General features: G+C 48.2%; 1 protein-coding gene across 1 annotated transcript in view; it reads left to right on the plus strand.

Moving 5' to 3' along the window:
* The window catches only part of tmx4 (thioredoxin-related transmembrane protein 4), a 49,506-nt gene extending 37,581 nt beyond the window's left edge, over window positions 1-11,925 (plus strand). Inside the window, exons 5-8 of the mRNA XM_080200040.1 lie at window positions 1,221-1,266; window positions 5,998-6,099; window positions 8,095-8,158; window positions 11,235-11,925. Of these exons, the coding sequence (XP_080056166.1) occupies window positions 1,221-1,266; window positions 5,998-6,099; window positions 8,095-8,158; window positions 11,235-11,467 (445 nt within the window). The 3' untranslated portion in view covers window positions 11,468-11,925. The remainder of the gene's footprint in view (window positions 1-1,220; window positions 1,267-5,997; window positions 6,100-8,094; window positions 8,159-11,234) is intronic.
* Window positions 11,926-16,910: the final 4,985 nt, after the last annotated feature.

The raw sequence follows: 16,910 nt of genomic DNA on the forward strand, positions 1-16,910 counted from the left end.
GCCTCAGAGTAAAGGGGTGACCTTTTAGAACCGAGGCGAGGAGGAATTTCTTTAGTCAGACAGTGGCAAATCTGTACATTTCATTGCCACAGAAGACTGTAGAGGCCAGGTCATTGAGTGTGTGTAAGATAGAAATGGATAGGTTCTTGGTTGGTCAGGGGATCCAAGGTTACGGAGAAAAGGCAAGAGAATGGAGTTGAGAAATATCAGCCATGATTGAAAGGCGGTGCAGACCTGATGGGCCGAATGGCCTAATTCTGAATATTCAGAATATAGTTGAGGCCAAAATGTCTGGGTGGCACTGTGGTTAGCACTGCTGCCTCACAGCGCCAGGGACCCGGGTTCACGCCTCGGCTTGGCTCACTGTCTGTGTGGAGTTTGCACATTCTCCCCATGTCTGCGTGGGTGTCCTCCAGGTGCTCCGCTTTCCGCCCACATTGTGAAAGACGTGCTGGTTAGGGTGCATTGATCATGCTAAGTTCTCCCTTAGTGCACCCGAATGCTACAGTGTGGCGACTAGGGGATTTTCACAGTAACTTCATTGCTGTGTTAATGTAAGCCTTACTTGTGACTAATAAATAAACCTTACTGTAAGAAATTTGATATAGCTCTTGGGGCTAAAGGTATCAAGGGATATTGGGAAGAAGGGGGGATCAGGATATTGAATTTGATGATCAGCCATGATCAAGATGAATGGCAGAGCAGGCTTGAATGGCTGACACCTGCTTCTAGTTTCTACGATGGGCCAAATGGCCTCCTCCTACCTTGTAAGGACTCTACAATTTCTAGACGGAATGCAGAGCCCTAAGGTAACAGTCCAGCTCCACCTTCCCAAGGCCAGCAGCACTTCCATCCAATTAAAGATTGCAAGATTGCTCTTTGTGGGATCTTGCTGTGTACCCTGGTGCTGCCCTGCTCCCCCCCCCCCCCCCCCACTACACCAGTGAGTGCACTCAATACTTCATTGGCTAGAAACAGTCTTGAGATGGTGGGAAAGCAATTATTGGGCACCGTCCTATCATCCTTGTCCATTTTGGATGCGAACCATGCAGCAGAGGGACAGGCCGTTCAGCCCATTGTGCTCTGCCGACTCATTTTGGTGTCCTCGCCTTGTGGCCGCCCTTGTTGACCAGCTTTTGTCTGCAGTGCGGCCCACAGTGGACGGCGGTCAGTTAAATCGCGTCGATTCATTTGTTTTCTTTTTCAACCTTCCTTTTTAGAATGTCCGGGATGGCCGGCCTTTTCCGCCTTTCGGTCTGGATCAGGGTGAGTGTCCACCAGAACTCTGGCAAACCATTCCGCGTGCGATCGTATGGTTTCTTCAATAAATGAACTGTTTGTCGGGCCTGTCACGAGTCTCGAGCTTTGTTGTGAGGGGAGCAGCACGCAGATCCTAGCCCGTGTGCCTGAATAGAACTTAAGAAGTTGCACCCAATGCTGATGAAATGTTATGCAATTCACCCACTCAGGCACGGGGGCGGTACAGCGTTTAGCCCTGCTGCCTCAGAGTGCCAGGGATCCAGGCTTGGTGCCAGCCTCGGGATACTGTCTGTCTGGAGTCTGCGCATTCTCCCCCTGTGTGCGTGGGTTTCCTCCGGGTGCTCTAGTTTCCTTGCACAGTCCAAAGATGTGCGGGTTAGGTGGAATGGCCATGCTAAATTGCCCTCTAGTGTCCCAAGATAAGTGGGTTAAATGGATTTGCCATGCTGAATCGCCCCTTAGTGTCCAAAGATGTGCAGGTTAAATGGATTTGCCATGCTGAATCGCCCCTTAGTGTCCAAAGATGTGCAGGTTAAATGGATTTGCCATGCTGAATTGTCCCTTAGTGTCCAGAGATGTGCAGGTTAGATAGATTGGCCATGCTGAATTGCCCCTTAGTGTCCCAAGGTGATGAGTTTGGTGAAGTGGCCATGCTAAATTGCCCCTTAGTATCCCAAGATGTACAGGTTAGGTGGATTGGTAATGCTAAATGCGCACGGTTTTGGGGATAAGGCGGGGTGTGTCGAGGTCTGCTTAATATTCTCTCCCAGAGAATGGGTGCAGACTCGATGGGCTGAATGGTCTCTTTCTGCACTGTAGACGTTCTCATGCTGTTAGATATAGTGCGCACATTGGCACAGTATTTTTGGTTTCCACGAGTGTAATAGATTTCAATCGCTGATTGAAATCTGTATTTGAGTATTCTGGTGCCCAGAGATTTTAACTCAGTATGAATTTTTTTCTTGAAGAATTTCTCACCCTTTTATTTTTGTTCTGTGTTGGCGGGCGGTTTGTGAAATCCACAGTCGTTGATCTCCCTGGGATGAAGCGATGCATGAAATTGGTAGCTGTGAATAAATAGCAAGTCCTCTGGAGAAGGCTTCAGCAAATTGTGTTTTATAATGTTATTTTTAATTGAATTCACCAGCGCAGGATGGAGGATTATTTTGGTGTAGCTGTCATGGACGGGAGGGGTTGAAAAGAAGAGTTAGACCCAGAACAATAAGGTTTAGAATCTCTACAGTGCAGAAGGAGGCCATTCGGCCCATTGAGTCTGCACTGACCACAATCCCACCCCAGGCGTTATCCACATAACCTCTTCCATTTACCCGAGCCAGTCCCCCTGACATTAAGGGGCAATTTAGCATGGCCAATCCACCAAATCTGCCCATCTTGGGACTGTGGGAGGAAACCGGAGCACCCAGAGGAAACCCATGCAAACACGGGGAGAATGTGCAGATTCCAAACAGACGGTGACCCAAGCTGGGATTTGAACCCAGGTCCCTGGCACTGTGAGGCAGCAGTGCTAACCACTGTGCTACCGTGCAGCCCACGGTGTCTAGACAGTCCCGTATGTGAAAGGATGTTGTGTAAGTCAAAGAAAGGCTGACCAGGCCCAGCAGCATCTGTGGAGAGAGAATCAGAGCTACACTTTGGAGTGAAGGAGAGGGAGAGACGTGATGGTTAATGTGTTGAACAGAAGAGGGAAATGGAAGCCAAGTAGGTGGTCAGTGATTGTGGCAGCGGGCAGAGCTCTCACTCTCTTTCACTCTGAGGAAGAGTTGACGCTGTTTCTCGCTCTCCGCAGATGCTGCCGGACCTCCCGAGATTTTCCAGCATTTTTATTTCGAATTTCAGATTTCTGGCACGTGCAGTATTTAGCTTTTATCAATCAACCATTATTGTATTGTTCAAATTTTTATATGACAACTTTCTTGAATTAAACAGAAGCTAATTCTGGTCTTGGGTGACTGTGTGGAGTCTGCACGTTCTCCCCGTGTCTGCGTGGGTTTCCTCCGGGTGCTCCGGTTTCCTCCCGCAGTCTAGAGATGAGTGGGTTAGCTTGATTGGCCATGCTAAATTGACCCTTAGCGTCAGGGGAATTAGCAGGATAAATACATGAGGTTATGGGGATAGGGCCTGGGTGGGATTGTGCAGGCTCGATGGGCCGAATGGCCTCCTGCACTGTAGGGATTCAGGGATTCTGTGAATTGCAGACTCCTTGTGGGCGTGGGCTGCATTGGGATGAAACCACAAAGGGATGTGCTGCAACATGCAATCCCATTTCTCTGAGTCTCTTCCATGATAGGGGATATCGTAGAACCCTACAGTACAGAATGAGGCCATTCAGCCCATCGAATCTGCACTGACCACCATCCCACCCAGGCCCTAACCCCACATCCCCACATATTTTACCCGCTAACCTACGCATCCCAGGACACTAAGGGGCAATTTAGCATGGCCAATCAACCTAACCCGCACATCTTTAGACTGTAGATACGGGCAGAGTGGATAGTCAGAAGCTTTTTCCCAGGGCGGAAGAGTCAGTTCCTCGAGGGTGTAGGTTAAAGGTGCGAAGGGGTGAGGTTTAAAGGAGATGTATGAGGCAAATTTTTTTTTATGCAGAGGGTGGTGGGTGCCTGGAACTCGTTGATGGGGGGAGGTAGTGGAAGCGGATACGGTAGTGACTTTTAAGGGACACCTGGACAAATACATGAATAGGATGGGAATGAAGGGATACGGTCCCCGGAAGGGTCGGGGGTTTTAGTTCAGTCGGGCAGCATGATCGGTGCAGGCTTGGAGGGCCGAAGGGCCTGTTCCTGTGGTAAAATATTCTTTGTTCTATCTCCAAAACGAGTCGTTGATTGATTTAATGTTTATCAATCGAACTCGGTATTAAAATCAATGCCGTTTAGATCCTGTAAGTACTCTGTCATAAGTGATGAGGTTGGACACGCACTTTCTGGTAAGCTTCGCAGTTGGGATTATTAATTGGCTTTTGTACAGATCGGGTAGCGTAGATTTTTAATTTTCAGAAAGCGAGCGTGTTGTTGGAAGTGCTGAGGTAGGAACGGCAAATCTATTTTGATTTAATTTGTGTATGAAAAGAGTTATTGATGGCCCCCCTTTGACGCGGCCTGCTGTTCTCAGAGTGCGGTCTCCCCTTCAGAATTAGTATTTCTTTAAGCTTTGGAAATTTCGTTCAGGCCGTCGTTCACACAGGGTGTAGAATCAGCACTGAGACCATTCGGCCCATTCACCCTGGTCTATAGAGTCTTGGTGCTGGAGTTTTACTGCCTCGTAATATCCCGCCTCAGGCCAATGGAGGATACTGTTCTGCCAGGCTCGCCTGCTCCGATTTTGGTGCCAGTAAAATTCCGGCATGTGCCTCTGGTCTGGTTGGTTTAAATAAAGATCATGGAATCCCCACAGTGCAGAAGGAGACCATTCGGCCCATCAACGACTGCATCGACTCTTGACAGTATCTTATCCAGGCCACCACATCCGCCCTATCCCTGTGACCCCACACATTCGGCATGGCTAATCCCCCTAACCTACACACCTTGGGACACTAAGGAGCAATTTAGCACAGCCAATCCACCTAACCTACACATCTTTGGAGTGTGGGAGCACCTGGAGGAAACCCACGCAGACATGGGGAGAAGGTGCAGACTCCACACGCACAGTGACCCGAGGCTGGAATTGAACTTGGAAACCTGGAGCACTGCTAACCACTGCGACATTATCACAATGCCACCTGTCTCTCCTGTTTATCAGACAAATAGATCCCCAACTGATCCTTGGGGATCACCATCTCCCAGTCTGAAAATCATCCATTGACAGGCTTTGAATTAGATTTGATTTATTACTGACACATGTATTAGTATGATGTAGAGATGCCGGCGTTGGACTGGGGTAAACGCAGTAAGAAGTCTCACAACACCAAGTTTAAGTCCAACCAGTTTATTTGATAGTAAACCCACAAGCTTTCGGAAACGCTGTTCCTTCGACAGGTGTGTCACATGTATTAGCATACAGTGAAAAGTGCTGTTACTTGTACACTCTGCAGGCAAAGCGCACTGTACACAGAGAAGGAAAAGAGAGAGTGCAGAATGTCGTGTTACAGTCATAGCTAAGATCTAGAGGAAGATCAACTTAGTGCAAGGTAGGTCCATTCAGAAGCCTGACAGCAGCAGGGAAGAAGCTGTTCTTGAGTCGGTTGGTACGTGACCTCAGACTTTTGTATCTTTTTCCCCGATGGAAGAAGGTGAAAGAGAGAATGTCCGGGGTGCGTGGGGTCCTTAATTATGCTGGCTGCTTTTCCCGAGGCAGCAGGAAGCGTGGACAGAGTCAATGGATGGGAGGCTGGTTTGAGTGATGGACTGGGCTTCATTCACGACCCTTGTAGTTTCCTGCGGTCTTGGACAGAACAGAAGCCAAACCAAGCTGTGATACAACCGGAAAGGATACTTTCTATGGTTAAAAATTGGTGAGTCGTAGCAGATGTGCTGAATTTCAAGTGCAGGTGTAATTTAAAGACTTGTTTTATATCTATTACGCACAACAGAAAGATATTGGAAAGAACAGAGTTGGTGATCTTAAATATTTAATATATGTTTCCATCTTGGTGCAATTTTTGTTTCGTTGTCAGTCGCTTTGCTACATACTAGGGTGGAGTGAATTTGTGTAAATTTCTGATTAACTTGTCCGTGTAAAATGTTTCTCTTTGATTTGCAGCAAATGCACAGCTACCTGACTGATACACTGGGCATTCCAGCCTGGGGTTCCTACGTAATCTTTGCTGTAGCGACTCTGCTGGCAGGCCTGCTCCTTGGGCTGGTAAGTCCGTGCACTCTTTTTCTGATGTGTGAATCTGAACCAGGCCACAAATATAGAATCGTAGAATCCTTTAGGAAGGGGGCCATTCGGCCCATCAAGCCTGCACCGACCACAATCCCACCCAAGTCCCTTTCCCCATAACTCATGCGTTTACCCGAGCTAGCCCCCTTGACACTAAGGGGCAATTTAGCACGGCCAGTCCACCTGACCCGCTCATCTTTGGACTGTGGGAGGAAACTGGAGGACCCGGAAGAAACCCATGCAGACATGGGGAGAATGTGCAAACTGCGCACACACACACACACACACACACACACACACTCTCACTCTCTCTCTCTCTCTCTCTCTCTCTCTGACCAAAGCTGGGTTCTTGATGCTGCAAGGCAGCAGTGCTACCTCGTAGATTACTTATCAGCTGTTTGGTGTAAGGGATTGGGGCTAACTGATTGAGGTTAGCTGCACGGTGGTACAATGGTTAGCGCTGCTGCCCCACAGCGCCAGGGACCCAGGTTCAATTCTGGCCTTGGGTCACTGTCTGTGTGGAGACTGCACGTTCTCCCCATGCCTGCGTGGGTTCCCTGTGAGTGCGCTGGTTTCTTCCCACAGTCCAAAGGTATGCAGGTTAGGTTGATTGACCATGCTAAATTGTCCCTTAATGTCAGGAGGATTAGCAGGCTAGGGTTATGGGTGGAATTTTTGTTGGCGCAGACTCGATGGGCTGAATGGCCTTCATCTGCATTGTAGCATTGCTATGATTCTATACTCTAATCAATTCTGCTGTTGAATTCTCCTGTTCTGTATCCAGTGGCACTCTGAGGTGGACTTCAGACTCCAGAGTGGGTAATTCCTGGAACAGGTCACTAGTCTGTTGCCAGGGGGCTTTTGGCTTGAGGGGCACCACTCCCCATCCAGCATGGCTGATCAGGAGTCTCTCCCCTCTTAACGCCAGCCTTGGTGTGTGGGAAGAATCTTGCAGGTTGACTTTCAACCTGTTTGAACGTGTTATGAAGATAACTTCCTTGGCCATCAAGTCCTGGAACCTGGAGTTCCTGGCTCTGAGGCAGGGATGCCTCTTTATAACACACAAAATGTTTAATTCAAATGAAACGATTTCACATGCGTACTTCTCTGGGGTATAGTTTTCTGTGTCGAATTTATATTTTCAAAGAAACATTGCGTGCCGACGAGGCCCTTCGGCCCATCGAGTCTGCACCAATACATTAGAAATATCTGACCCGCTCACCTAATCCCCTTTACCAGCAATTGGCCCAGAGCCCTAGATGTTATGGCGTGCCAAGTCCTCATCCAGATACTTCTTAAAGGATGCGAGGCATCCTGCCTCCACCGCCCTCCCAGGCAGCGCATTCCAGACCCTCTGAGTAAAGAAATTTTCCCTCAAATCTCTCCTAAACCTCCTGCCTCTCACCTTTTGAACCTGTGTCGTCTCATGACTGACCCTTCCTTCAACTGAGGCGAAAGCTGCTGCTTATCCAGTCTTGCCCACATCCCTCTAAATCTTGGTACAACTCGATCAGATCTCCCCTCATCTTCTCTGCTCCAACGAAAAACGACCCATGCCTGTCCAACCTCTCTCCATAACTTCCAACCCAGGCAGCATCCTGGTGAATCTCCTCTGCACCCCCTCCCGTGCACTCACATCCTTCTTGCGATGCGGTGAACAGAACGGTACACAGTACTCCAGCTGCGGCCTCACCAAAGTTCTGTACAACTCCAACACGACTTCCCTGCTTTTGTAGTCGATGCCTCGATTGATGTGAACGAGTGACCTTTTCCAAATTTTTAAAATCTAATCTTTTAGGTTACACTCAACATTTAGTCTCTGGTAAAGATGAGCGGGAGTTCTTTAGATTGTTCATATTGATAGCCAAGCTGTTAAATCCGTCTCCTTTTGCACAGAGGGCATCTAATGTTGGGATGTAAAATACACTCGTTACGTTTTGTACTCTGTATCAAATCCTGATCTGATCTTTTCAGCTTCTGGTGCTAACTGCTGACTGTATCTGCCCACCCAAACGTCAACAGAAATACCAGGCAACAGGTAAGAAGCTCAGCAGTTTAACACAACTTGCATGTCCTTATCTGTCGCACAATAACTTTGTAAGTGCGGTGGATAGCGTGCGCCATTCAGAACGTTGGTTTGTTTCCACGTGCAGCAGTGTCCATTAGAAACTTATCATAGAATCCCTACAGTGCAGAAGGAGGCCATTCAGCCCATCAGGCCTGCGCCAAGTCTCTGACAGAGCACCTTTACCCAGATCCTATCCCTGTAACCCCATGTATTTACATTGCTTAATCCCCCTAACCCTGGCACACTAAGCGGCATTTTAGCATGGCCATTCCACCAAACCTGCACATCTTTGGATACCAAGAGGCAATTTAGCATGGCCAATTCACCTAACCTGCGCATTTTTGGATACCAAGAGGCAATTTAGCATGGCCAATCTACCTAACCTGCACATTTTTGGATACCAAGAGGCAATTTAGCATGGCCAATTCACCTAACCTGCGCATTTTTGGATACCAAGAGGCAATTTAGCATGGCCATTCCACCTAACCTGCACATTTTTGGATACCAAGAGGCAATTTAGCATGGCCAATTCACCTAACCTGCACATTTTTGGATACCTAGAGGCAACTTAGCATGGCCAATCCCCCTAACCTGCACATTTTTGGATACCAAGAGGCAATTTAGCATGGCCAATCCACCTAACCTACACATCTTTGGATACCAAGAGGCAATTTAGCATGGCTGATCCACCAAACCTGCACATCTTGGTTCACTAAGGGGCAATTTAGCGCGGCCAATGCACCTAACCCGCACATCTTTGGACTGTGGGAGGAAACCGGAGCACTGGGGGGAAGCCCACGTAGACATGGGGAGAACATGCAAACTCCACACAGACAGTCATCCAAGGCTGGAATTGAACCTGGATCTCTGATGCTGTGAGGCAGCACTGCTGACCACTCTACTGCCCACCACAGGGTACAGCACACATAACTAGTTCAGCAGATTATTGTCCCGCAGTGTTTTGCATCCCATTTGGAAGCATGGGTCATGTGCTGTTTAGCAATTATAAGGGTCACCAAAGAACTTTGTGCGTAGGTAGATTGAATTGCATCGCAGATATTATCCTTCCCTCAACCTATCAATATAGGGAGGGTATTTAAAAGTGTGTCAGCACCCTAGGGGTGCGAACTTGCTGCATTGCAATCAGAACTTTACTATCTTTGCCTGCCCATTCCCAATGCGCTATTGCAACTGGTTTTAATGTCCATCCCACTACCCCAATAACCGGAGAAGACTATCAACTTCCTTGAAGGTTTTTTTTATATAGAATCCCTGCAGTGCAGAAGGAGGCCATTCGGCCCATCGTGTCTGCACCAACAACAGTCCTACCCAGGCCCTATCCCCGTAACCCCATGTATTTTACTCTGCTAATCCCCCTGGCACTGAGGGGCATGGCCAACCAACCTAACCTACACGTTTTTGGAGTACGGGAGGAAAACGGAACGCCCGGAGGAAATACATAGGGAGAACGTGCAAACGTCACACCCAAGGCTGGAATGGAATCTGAGTCCCTGGCGCTGTGAGGCAGCAGTGCCAACCACTTTTGAAAGAAATGAGTGTACAATTTTGATATTTGTTGCTCCCCATCCAGACATTTTTGCCTGCCGAAACAGATGCTTGCTTTATATCCTTTACAGCCGCGCTATGAGTTATTTAGTGATTTATTTCCACACTCTGGCATTGCCAACCTGTGGGCAAGAGTCCGTCCTGAAAACCCTTCTGAAGTTCGGAGCTGTGTAATAAAGTGCGCACCCCTCCTCGGATTGTGCGTACTAACGAGTTGAGCTGGAGTCCGGCCCTTTTCTGTAGGGAGGAGAGATGGGGGGGGGGCCAAAGTTTTTAATAAAGAATTTTCACTCTGTACCATCTGACCTACAGTAAAAGGAACAAGCACTGGTTTGGTGCTGGGTTCAGTGAATTAATAGCACGCGGATGTCAGGAGGCTTCGGGTTATTGGGAAGATGGGTTGACGATTGGAGTATTTTGGGGAAGGCAGTGGCAAAGCGGTAACGTCGCTGGGCCAGTGATTCAGATCTGGAGACCCTGGATTTGAATCCCACCACAGCAGAAATTTGAATTCGGTAATAATCTAGAATTAAAAGTCAACGTGATGACTGTGAAACTATTGTCAATTGTCGAAGGAAAAAAAAAACCCATCTGGTTCACTAATGCCCATTAAGGGAAGGAAATCTGCCACCCTTACCTGGTCTGGCCTACATGTGACTCCAGACCCACACAGCAATGTGGTTGACTGACGACCGATTTATTTTGCTTTGTTACCTGATGAAGGATGATTACCCGACAGTTTGCACTCACCTGACGAAGGAGCAGAGCTCCGAAAGCTCGTGATTCCAGATAAACCTGTCGGACTTTAACCTGGTGTTGTGAGGCTTCTTACTGTGCCCACCCCCCAGTCCAACGCTGGCATCTCCGCATCGTGACTGGAATGGGCACTATATAGACAAAGCTCAGGGAGTCATAGAATCCGTACAGTACAGGAGGAGGCCATTTGGCCCATCGCATCTTTACCAACCACAATCCCATCTGGGCCCCATGCTCGTAACCCTCATTTACCCAGCTCGTTCCCCTGACGCAAGGCTCAATTGAGCTTGTCCAGTCAACCTAACCCGCACGTCTTTGGGGTGTGGGAGGAAATGGGAGCACCCGGAGGAAACCCACACAGCCATGGGGAGAATGTGCAGACACGCACACAGTGACCCAAGCCGGGAATTGAACCCAGGTCCTTGGCACTGTGAGGCAGCAGTGCTAATCACTGTGCCACCCCGGTTCACAGAAGGAAAGGAGAGAGTGCAGAATGTAGCGTTGCAGTGATATAGCTAGGGTGTAGAGGAAGATCAGCTTAGTGTGAGGTAGGTCCATTCAAAAGTCTGAGAAGTCCTTCCCCTGCCCTCTGGAAATGGAGGGCACTCAGACAATAAATGCTGGCCCAGCCCGCGACGCACTCGCCCCGCGAATTTAATTATTAAATAAGCTGACCGTGTCTCCGGGGGCACCTTCAACCCCCTCCTCCCTTCTCCCCCGACAGAGATAATCGGAGGGGAGGACGAGGACTCGGAGGAGCTGGAGAAGAGGGAGCAGGACGCTCCAGACTGGGAGGTGCGCGGGTCGGGAGCCGAGGACGAGCAGAACAGCCCGAGCAGCAAGGCCTCGGAGGAGGAGGAGGAGGAGGGGTCCGCCTTCGAGGAGGACCAGCAGGTGTCGGACACCGAGGCGTCGGACGGGGGCCTGAGGAAACGGACGGTGGCCGGAGACTGCTGAGGGCCCGAAGCGAGCAGGACTTGGACCAAAGAATTGTGCTTCTGTGGACTTCCCGTCCCCACCTTTTTTTTGAACTCGGAAACTTGGTTTGTTTGGATTATTTCCTTTCCTCTTCCTGGTTGTGGAATTGAGAATGACAATCTTGATGAAATGACGACAATACGCAGGTTCTGCCTGTAGCCTTTTGAAATGCTTTTTATAGGTTAATGAATGTTCCACATTTTTGTACTTTTTATATAAAAAAAAATAAGCAGTGCACCACGAAAGCCGCTGAACAGATTTCACTGAGCAGACGTTAACGTTAAAACAAATAGCGTGACCTTTTACACTGACAGATATCAGCCCTGACCATTCTGTGCACCCTCTCCAGGCGCATGTTTTAATAGGAATTCCACTTTACGCAGCTCTCAGCTTCCGGTAGCGTAACTCTACGCCCCGAGCGTACACTGCATTTTGGGGGCTGGGGGGGGGGGGGGGGCAGGATTTTCCAGCCTCGTCCACGGCCGGGATTCGGCTGGGCACCAAATTCTCCCGTTCTCACTGGTAGCAGGGCGTGCGAGACCGGAGGATCCCGCGTCGGGTACGCGCGCTAAATCAACCCGAGACGGTGGGACTTGCGGTCACCTGAGTCAAGGCAGTAGAATGATTGTAACTTCCAGGCCGGAATCTTGCCACGGTTCAGGCCGGCGGGATTTTCCCATCCCGCTGCAGCAGTGGGATGGAAAGATTCCGACGGTCGCCTTTGAGCTGCAGCTGAGGGTAGGGTAGGATTTGATGACTGGTTGCTGATATGAAAGCATTTGGATCTGGTCCCCCCCACCCACCCACCCACCACTCTTAACAAAGAGGGTCACTGCCTTGCCTTAAAATAGTGGGAGAAGGAACGTGATCTGAGCTCCCCCGCGACACTTGTATGATAATATTGCTGACCCCCTGTGGCTGCACCGATTTGCGTCAAGAAACCAGCGCGGTCTACCTAGAATTCAGCCAAACACGTCAATGTCCCATAATGTGCTGTTCTTTGGCAATCGTCGCGTGTGCAAGAATTAACCTGGGTTTATTTTATCTCGCCTCGACACAAGTGTGACCCCCCCCCCAACTTCATTCAGCTCTTAAACCTCTTCAGGGATTCACTGTGGCTTTAACCTTGTTGGGATTCAGTTCCCCAAGACTGAATGTTCTTGATTTCAGCTACTTTTGTTTTGATTAAAAAAAGAGAGTTTTAAATTAGTAGTGCACTGCGGTATAAAGCTTACCGCTGGAACTTGGAAGTTGAGAAGATTATTTTGAGCGTGTGGAGGAGGGACGTATAACTCTTGAGGAACAGTAAGTAGTCTCACAACACCAAGTTGATGTTCCAACAGGTTTATTTGGTAGCACGAGCTTTCGAGGCATTGCCCCTTCGTCACTCACCTGATGAACGTAAGAAATAGGAGCAGGAGTAGGCCAACTGGCCCCTCGAGCCTGCCCCGCCATTCAATAAGATCATGGCTCATCTGATAGTGGTTCAGTTCCACTTACCCGCCTGCTCCCCATAACCCTTAATTCCCTTATTGGTCAGAAATCTTATCTACCTGTGACTTAAACACATTTAACGGGGTAGCCTCCACTGCTTCAATGGGCAGAGAATTCCAGATTCACCACCCTTTGAGAGAAGAAGTTCCTCCTCAACTCTGTTCTAAATTGACCCCCTCTTACTTTGAGGCTGTGCCCTCTAGTTCTTGTTTCCTTTCTAAGTGGAAAGAATCTCTCTGCCACTACCCTGTCTAGCCCCTTCATTATCTTGTATGTCTCTATAAGATCTACAAGAAGGGGCAACGCTCCAGAAGCTCGTGTTACCACTCACCTGATGAAGGGGCAACGCTCCAAAAGCTCGTGCTACCAAATAAACCTGTTGGACTTTAACCTGGTGTTGTGAGATGACTAACTGTGCCCACCCCGGTCCAACGCTGCCCTCTCCACATCTTCAGGAACAGGTAGTGGTTGTTCTCGAGTCTTCATATGTAATTACTGTTCTGAAACCGTTCACTTTTAAATATAACGAGCAATATGTTGACAATTTTTCTGCATGGCTGTAAAGGCAGATGTATTTCTGACCGATTTAACGCAAAAATCTTTTGCCACTTGTACATAACCGTTCAGTATCCTCATTTAGAAAATTGGACCTGGAGTGCGGGATTTTTGCACTATTTTTGTAAAGAATATTTCTTTTCTGTATTTTTACGGGGATATGGAAGGCTGTATTTTAAAATTTGACCTTTTGTATTTTATGCGAATGACATTGGAGATGTATTTTTTTTTTGTAAAATGAATGCAGAAGTACTTGCTTTATTTTGTATTTATTGGTTTGGTTTATATTTTTGCTCAGAGTTAGGCTGGCTTTGTTTACAAGTTGAAGGTGTGGAGGTTTGTGAAGACTCACGTGCATCTCTACACTGTGACCACAATGGGATACCCCCCCCCCCCCCACCCCCGTATTTTTACGATTCGCCGCTTCTGGACTTGTCCATCAAATTGGCCTTTTTAATTCTGAGAAGATATTTTCCCCCTCCCGTTGTTAACTGATGAATATGCTTGAAGCTCAAAGTAGTGCGATGCTTCTAGAGGGTTGCCAAGTCAGGCATAATGGATGTGGCGTGGGCTAAAGTGTTAATTACGCAGTCTTCCCATCTCCGTTTTACACTCAGTAATTAGCTTGTCAGAAGGAATGTGATGGGGCAGCGACGTATGTCTGTTTTTTTTTGGGGGGAGTCAGGGAGAGGAGAAGGATGGAACAGGAAAACACAATTTTTACAATGCAAGTGTTTATAAAGCTATCGATTTGTTAACGGACAATGCAATAAATGCATGCCTTTTCTACCTTTTGGTTTGACTCCTCCTTGAATTCCAACTCTTTCCCACACCTGGTGGTACACTTAGTCTTCCGTCTATTTCCAGAGCTAGCAATTCCCGGAACAGGCTTTTATCTTGGGAGCAAAAGAGAAAATGCCGGAAATTTAATGCAGGTCTGGCAGTATCTGTAAGAGGAGAAAAGAGCTGACGTTTCGAGTCCAGATGACCCTTTGCCAATGCTCACCTAATCCTGCTCACCAGCACTTGGCCCGTGGCCTTGGAATGTGTGTCAAGTACTCATCCAGGTACTTTTTTAAAGGTTGTGAGGCATCCTGCCTCTACCACTCTCCCAGGCAGCGCATTCCAGACCCTCACCACCCTCTGGTTTTAAAAAAAATTTCCTCAAATCCCTCCTAAACCTCCCACACCTCACTTTTGACTTGTGAACCCTCGTAACTGACCCTTCAACTAAGGGGAACAGTTGCTCCCTAACCAAGCCCCTCCTAATCTTGGACACCTCAGTCAGGCTGCCCCATCAGTCTTCTCTGCTCTGGAAATGCTCAGAAGAAAAGACCATCTATTGTCCCAAAGTTGTTTGAAGAGGGTTGCACCCAACAATTTCCGTGGGATAAATCATCAATTTCCAGGAGACTCCAGGCCAATCCTGGATGGTTGTCACCCTTCCAGGACGGTAAGGTGAGTGATCTATTAAATAATCGGGAAGAAAATTCACCTTGGAAGCTAAGTGAAACTGATTCCTTTTAGTCTCGCAACGCAGGGAAAGTTAAACGGCTATTGCATTCACTGGTCCCGATATGGTTTCTACATTGGGGAGACCAAACGCGGACTGGGGGTGACTGTGGGACACCTTCGCTCAACCTGCAAATATGACCCATCCCTGCCACTTGTCACGCCAACCCAGCACCTGGCACGGTGGCACAGCCGTTAGCACAACTGCTCTGCGACCCGCTACCCCCAAACTTTGTAGGCTTCTGTGGAAGTTGTAATTGAAACAGTCAGTGTCATGTGTTTTATTTGCATTTGTGCACACTGTGGAATGATACAGCACTGAAGGAGGCTATTTTACTGGGTTGGCTTTTGAAAGGATCTATCTGGTTGGTCGCATAATCCAAAACTTTCTCCTTCCAACACTTTACCCAATGGCCTTTTGAAAGTTAGCATCGGGTCTGCTTCCACCACCTTTTCTAGCGCACACTCCAAGTCACAGGAACACAGTGTGTTTTAAAAATATGCCCTGCTCTCACCTCTGGTTATTTGGCAAATTACCTTTAAACCTGTTGCGCTCTGGTTATTGATCCTTTCTGCAACTGGAAATGGTGAAATAGCCTCATAAATGTCCAAGGTTTTTTTAAAGCTTGTTTATTAGTGTCACAAGTAGGCTTACATTAACACTGCAATGAAGTTACTGTGAAAACCCATGAGTTGCAACACTCCGCTGCCTGTTCGGGTACACTGGCTGTGCGAAATTCTCCCTCAGTGTACCTAACCAGCATGTCTTTGGACCGTGGGAGGAACCAGAGCACCAGGAGGCAACCCCCACTATGGCAACAGTGCTAACCGCCCATACTGCCCTTCGTAATTTATGGGACAATGCCGTTTATTGAAGGTGATGTTGACAATTCAAACACTGTAAAACCTATCACAGGATGGATGCTCTGATGGCACAGTGGTTAGCACTGCTGCCTCACAGTGCCAGGGAACCGGGTTCGATTCCCAGCTTAGGTCACTGCCTGTGTGGAGTTTGCACCTTCTCCCTGTGTCTACATGGGTTTCCTCCAGGGGGCTCCAGTTTCCTCCCACAGTCCAAAGATATGCGGGTTAGGTTGATTGGCCATGCTAAATTGCCCCTTTGTGTTACGGGGATTAGTAGGGTAAATACGAGGCGTTGCGGGGATAGAGCCTGGGTGGGATTGTGGTCGGTGCAGACTCGATGGGCTAAATGGCCTCCTTCTGCACTGTTGGGATTGTATGAAGGTTTGTTAACAAATGAAATGAAAAGCAGGAAAGAGGCCTCCGGAGCAACCCAAAACCTCCCAGAGACGGGTTCTACATTCATCTGATCTGGAACTTCCCTGGCAATCATTCAAAATAAACTTGATTGGTAAGAGAAGCTTAATCCTGGCATGCTCGCCAAGGACCAGTGCCAAGAATCACCTCAATGTGAAATTATTGAAGGGTTGGATTTATCTAAATTGGTCTTCTCACCCATAAACCTGCAGATTAATCCACTTCAAATGTGTGTCCTTGTGCTGTCTGTTTTTGTTTCAATGGGTTAGCAATCTAACTCTCAAAAAGGAGCAGAATGGGAGATCGGGGGGGGTGGTGGGGTGTTGCGAAAGGTTTTAAGGCCCAAATTGTGCTGACTCACCCAATTTCTCTGTGCCTTCGCAATCCTTCCAGGATCGTCCCCCACACACACAACAAACTCCGTGATATTCTCCAGGTGCCCACTCTCTAGAATTTGGGGTTTTTTTTTGCAAACTCATGATGAACTTATGTTCTTTTTTTTCTTTTGAGGGGAGGAGGTAGTCGGCCTGCGTAGATCTCGGGTGAGTGACGATTTGCACAGACTCCATCTCCAAGTGCTGTC

Source organism: Carcharhinus amblyrhynchos, chromosome 12, assembly GCF_965287045.1.
Source record: "Carcharhinus amblyrhynchos chromosome 12, sCarAmb.v2.hapA, whole genome shotgun sequence".
Taxonomy (NCBI): Eukaryota; Metazoa; Chordata; class Chondrichthyes; order Carcharhiniformes; family Carcharhinidae; genus Carcharhinus; species Carcharhinus amblyrhynchos.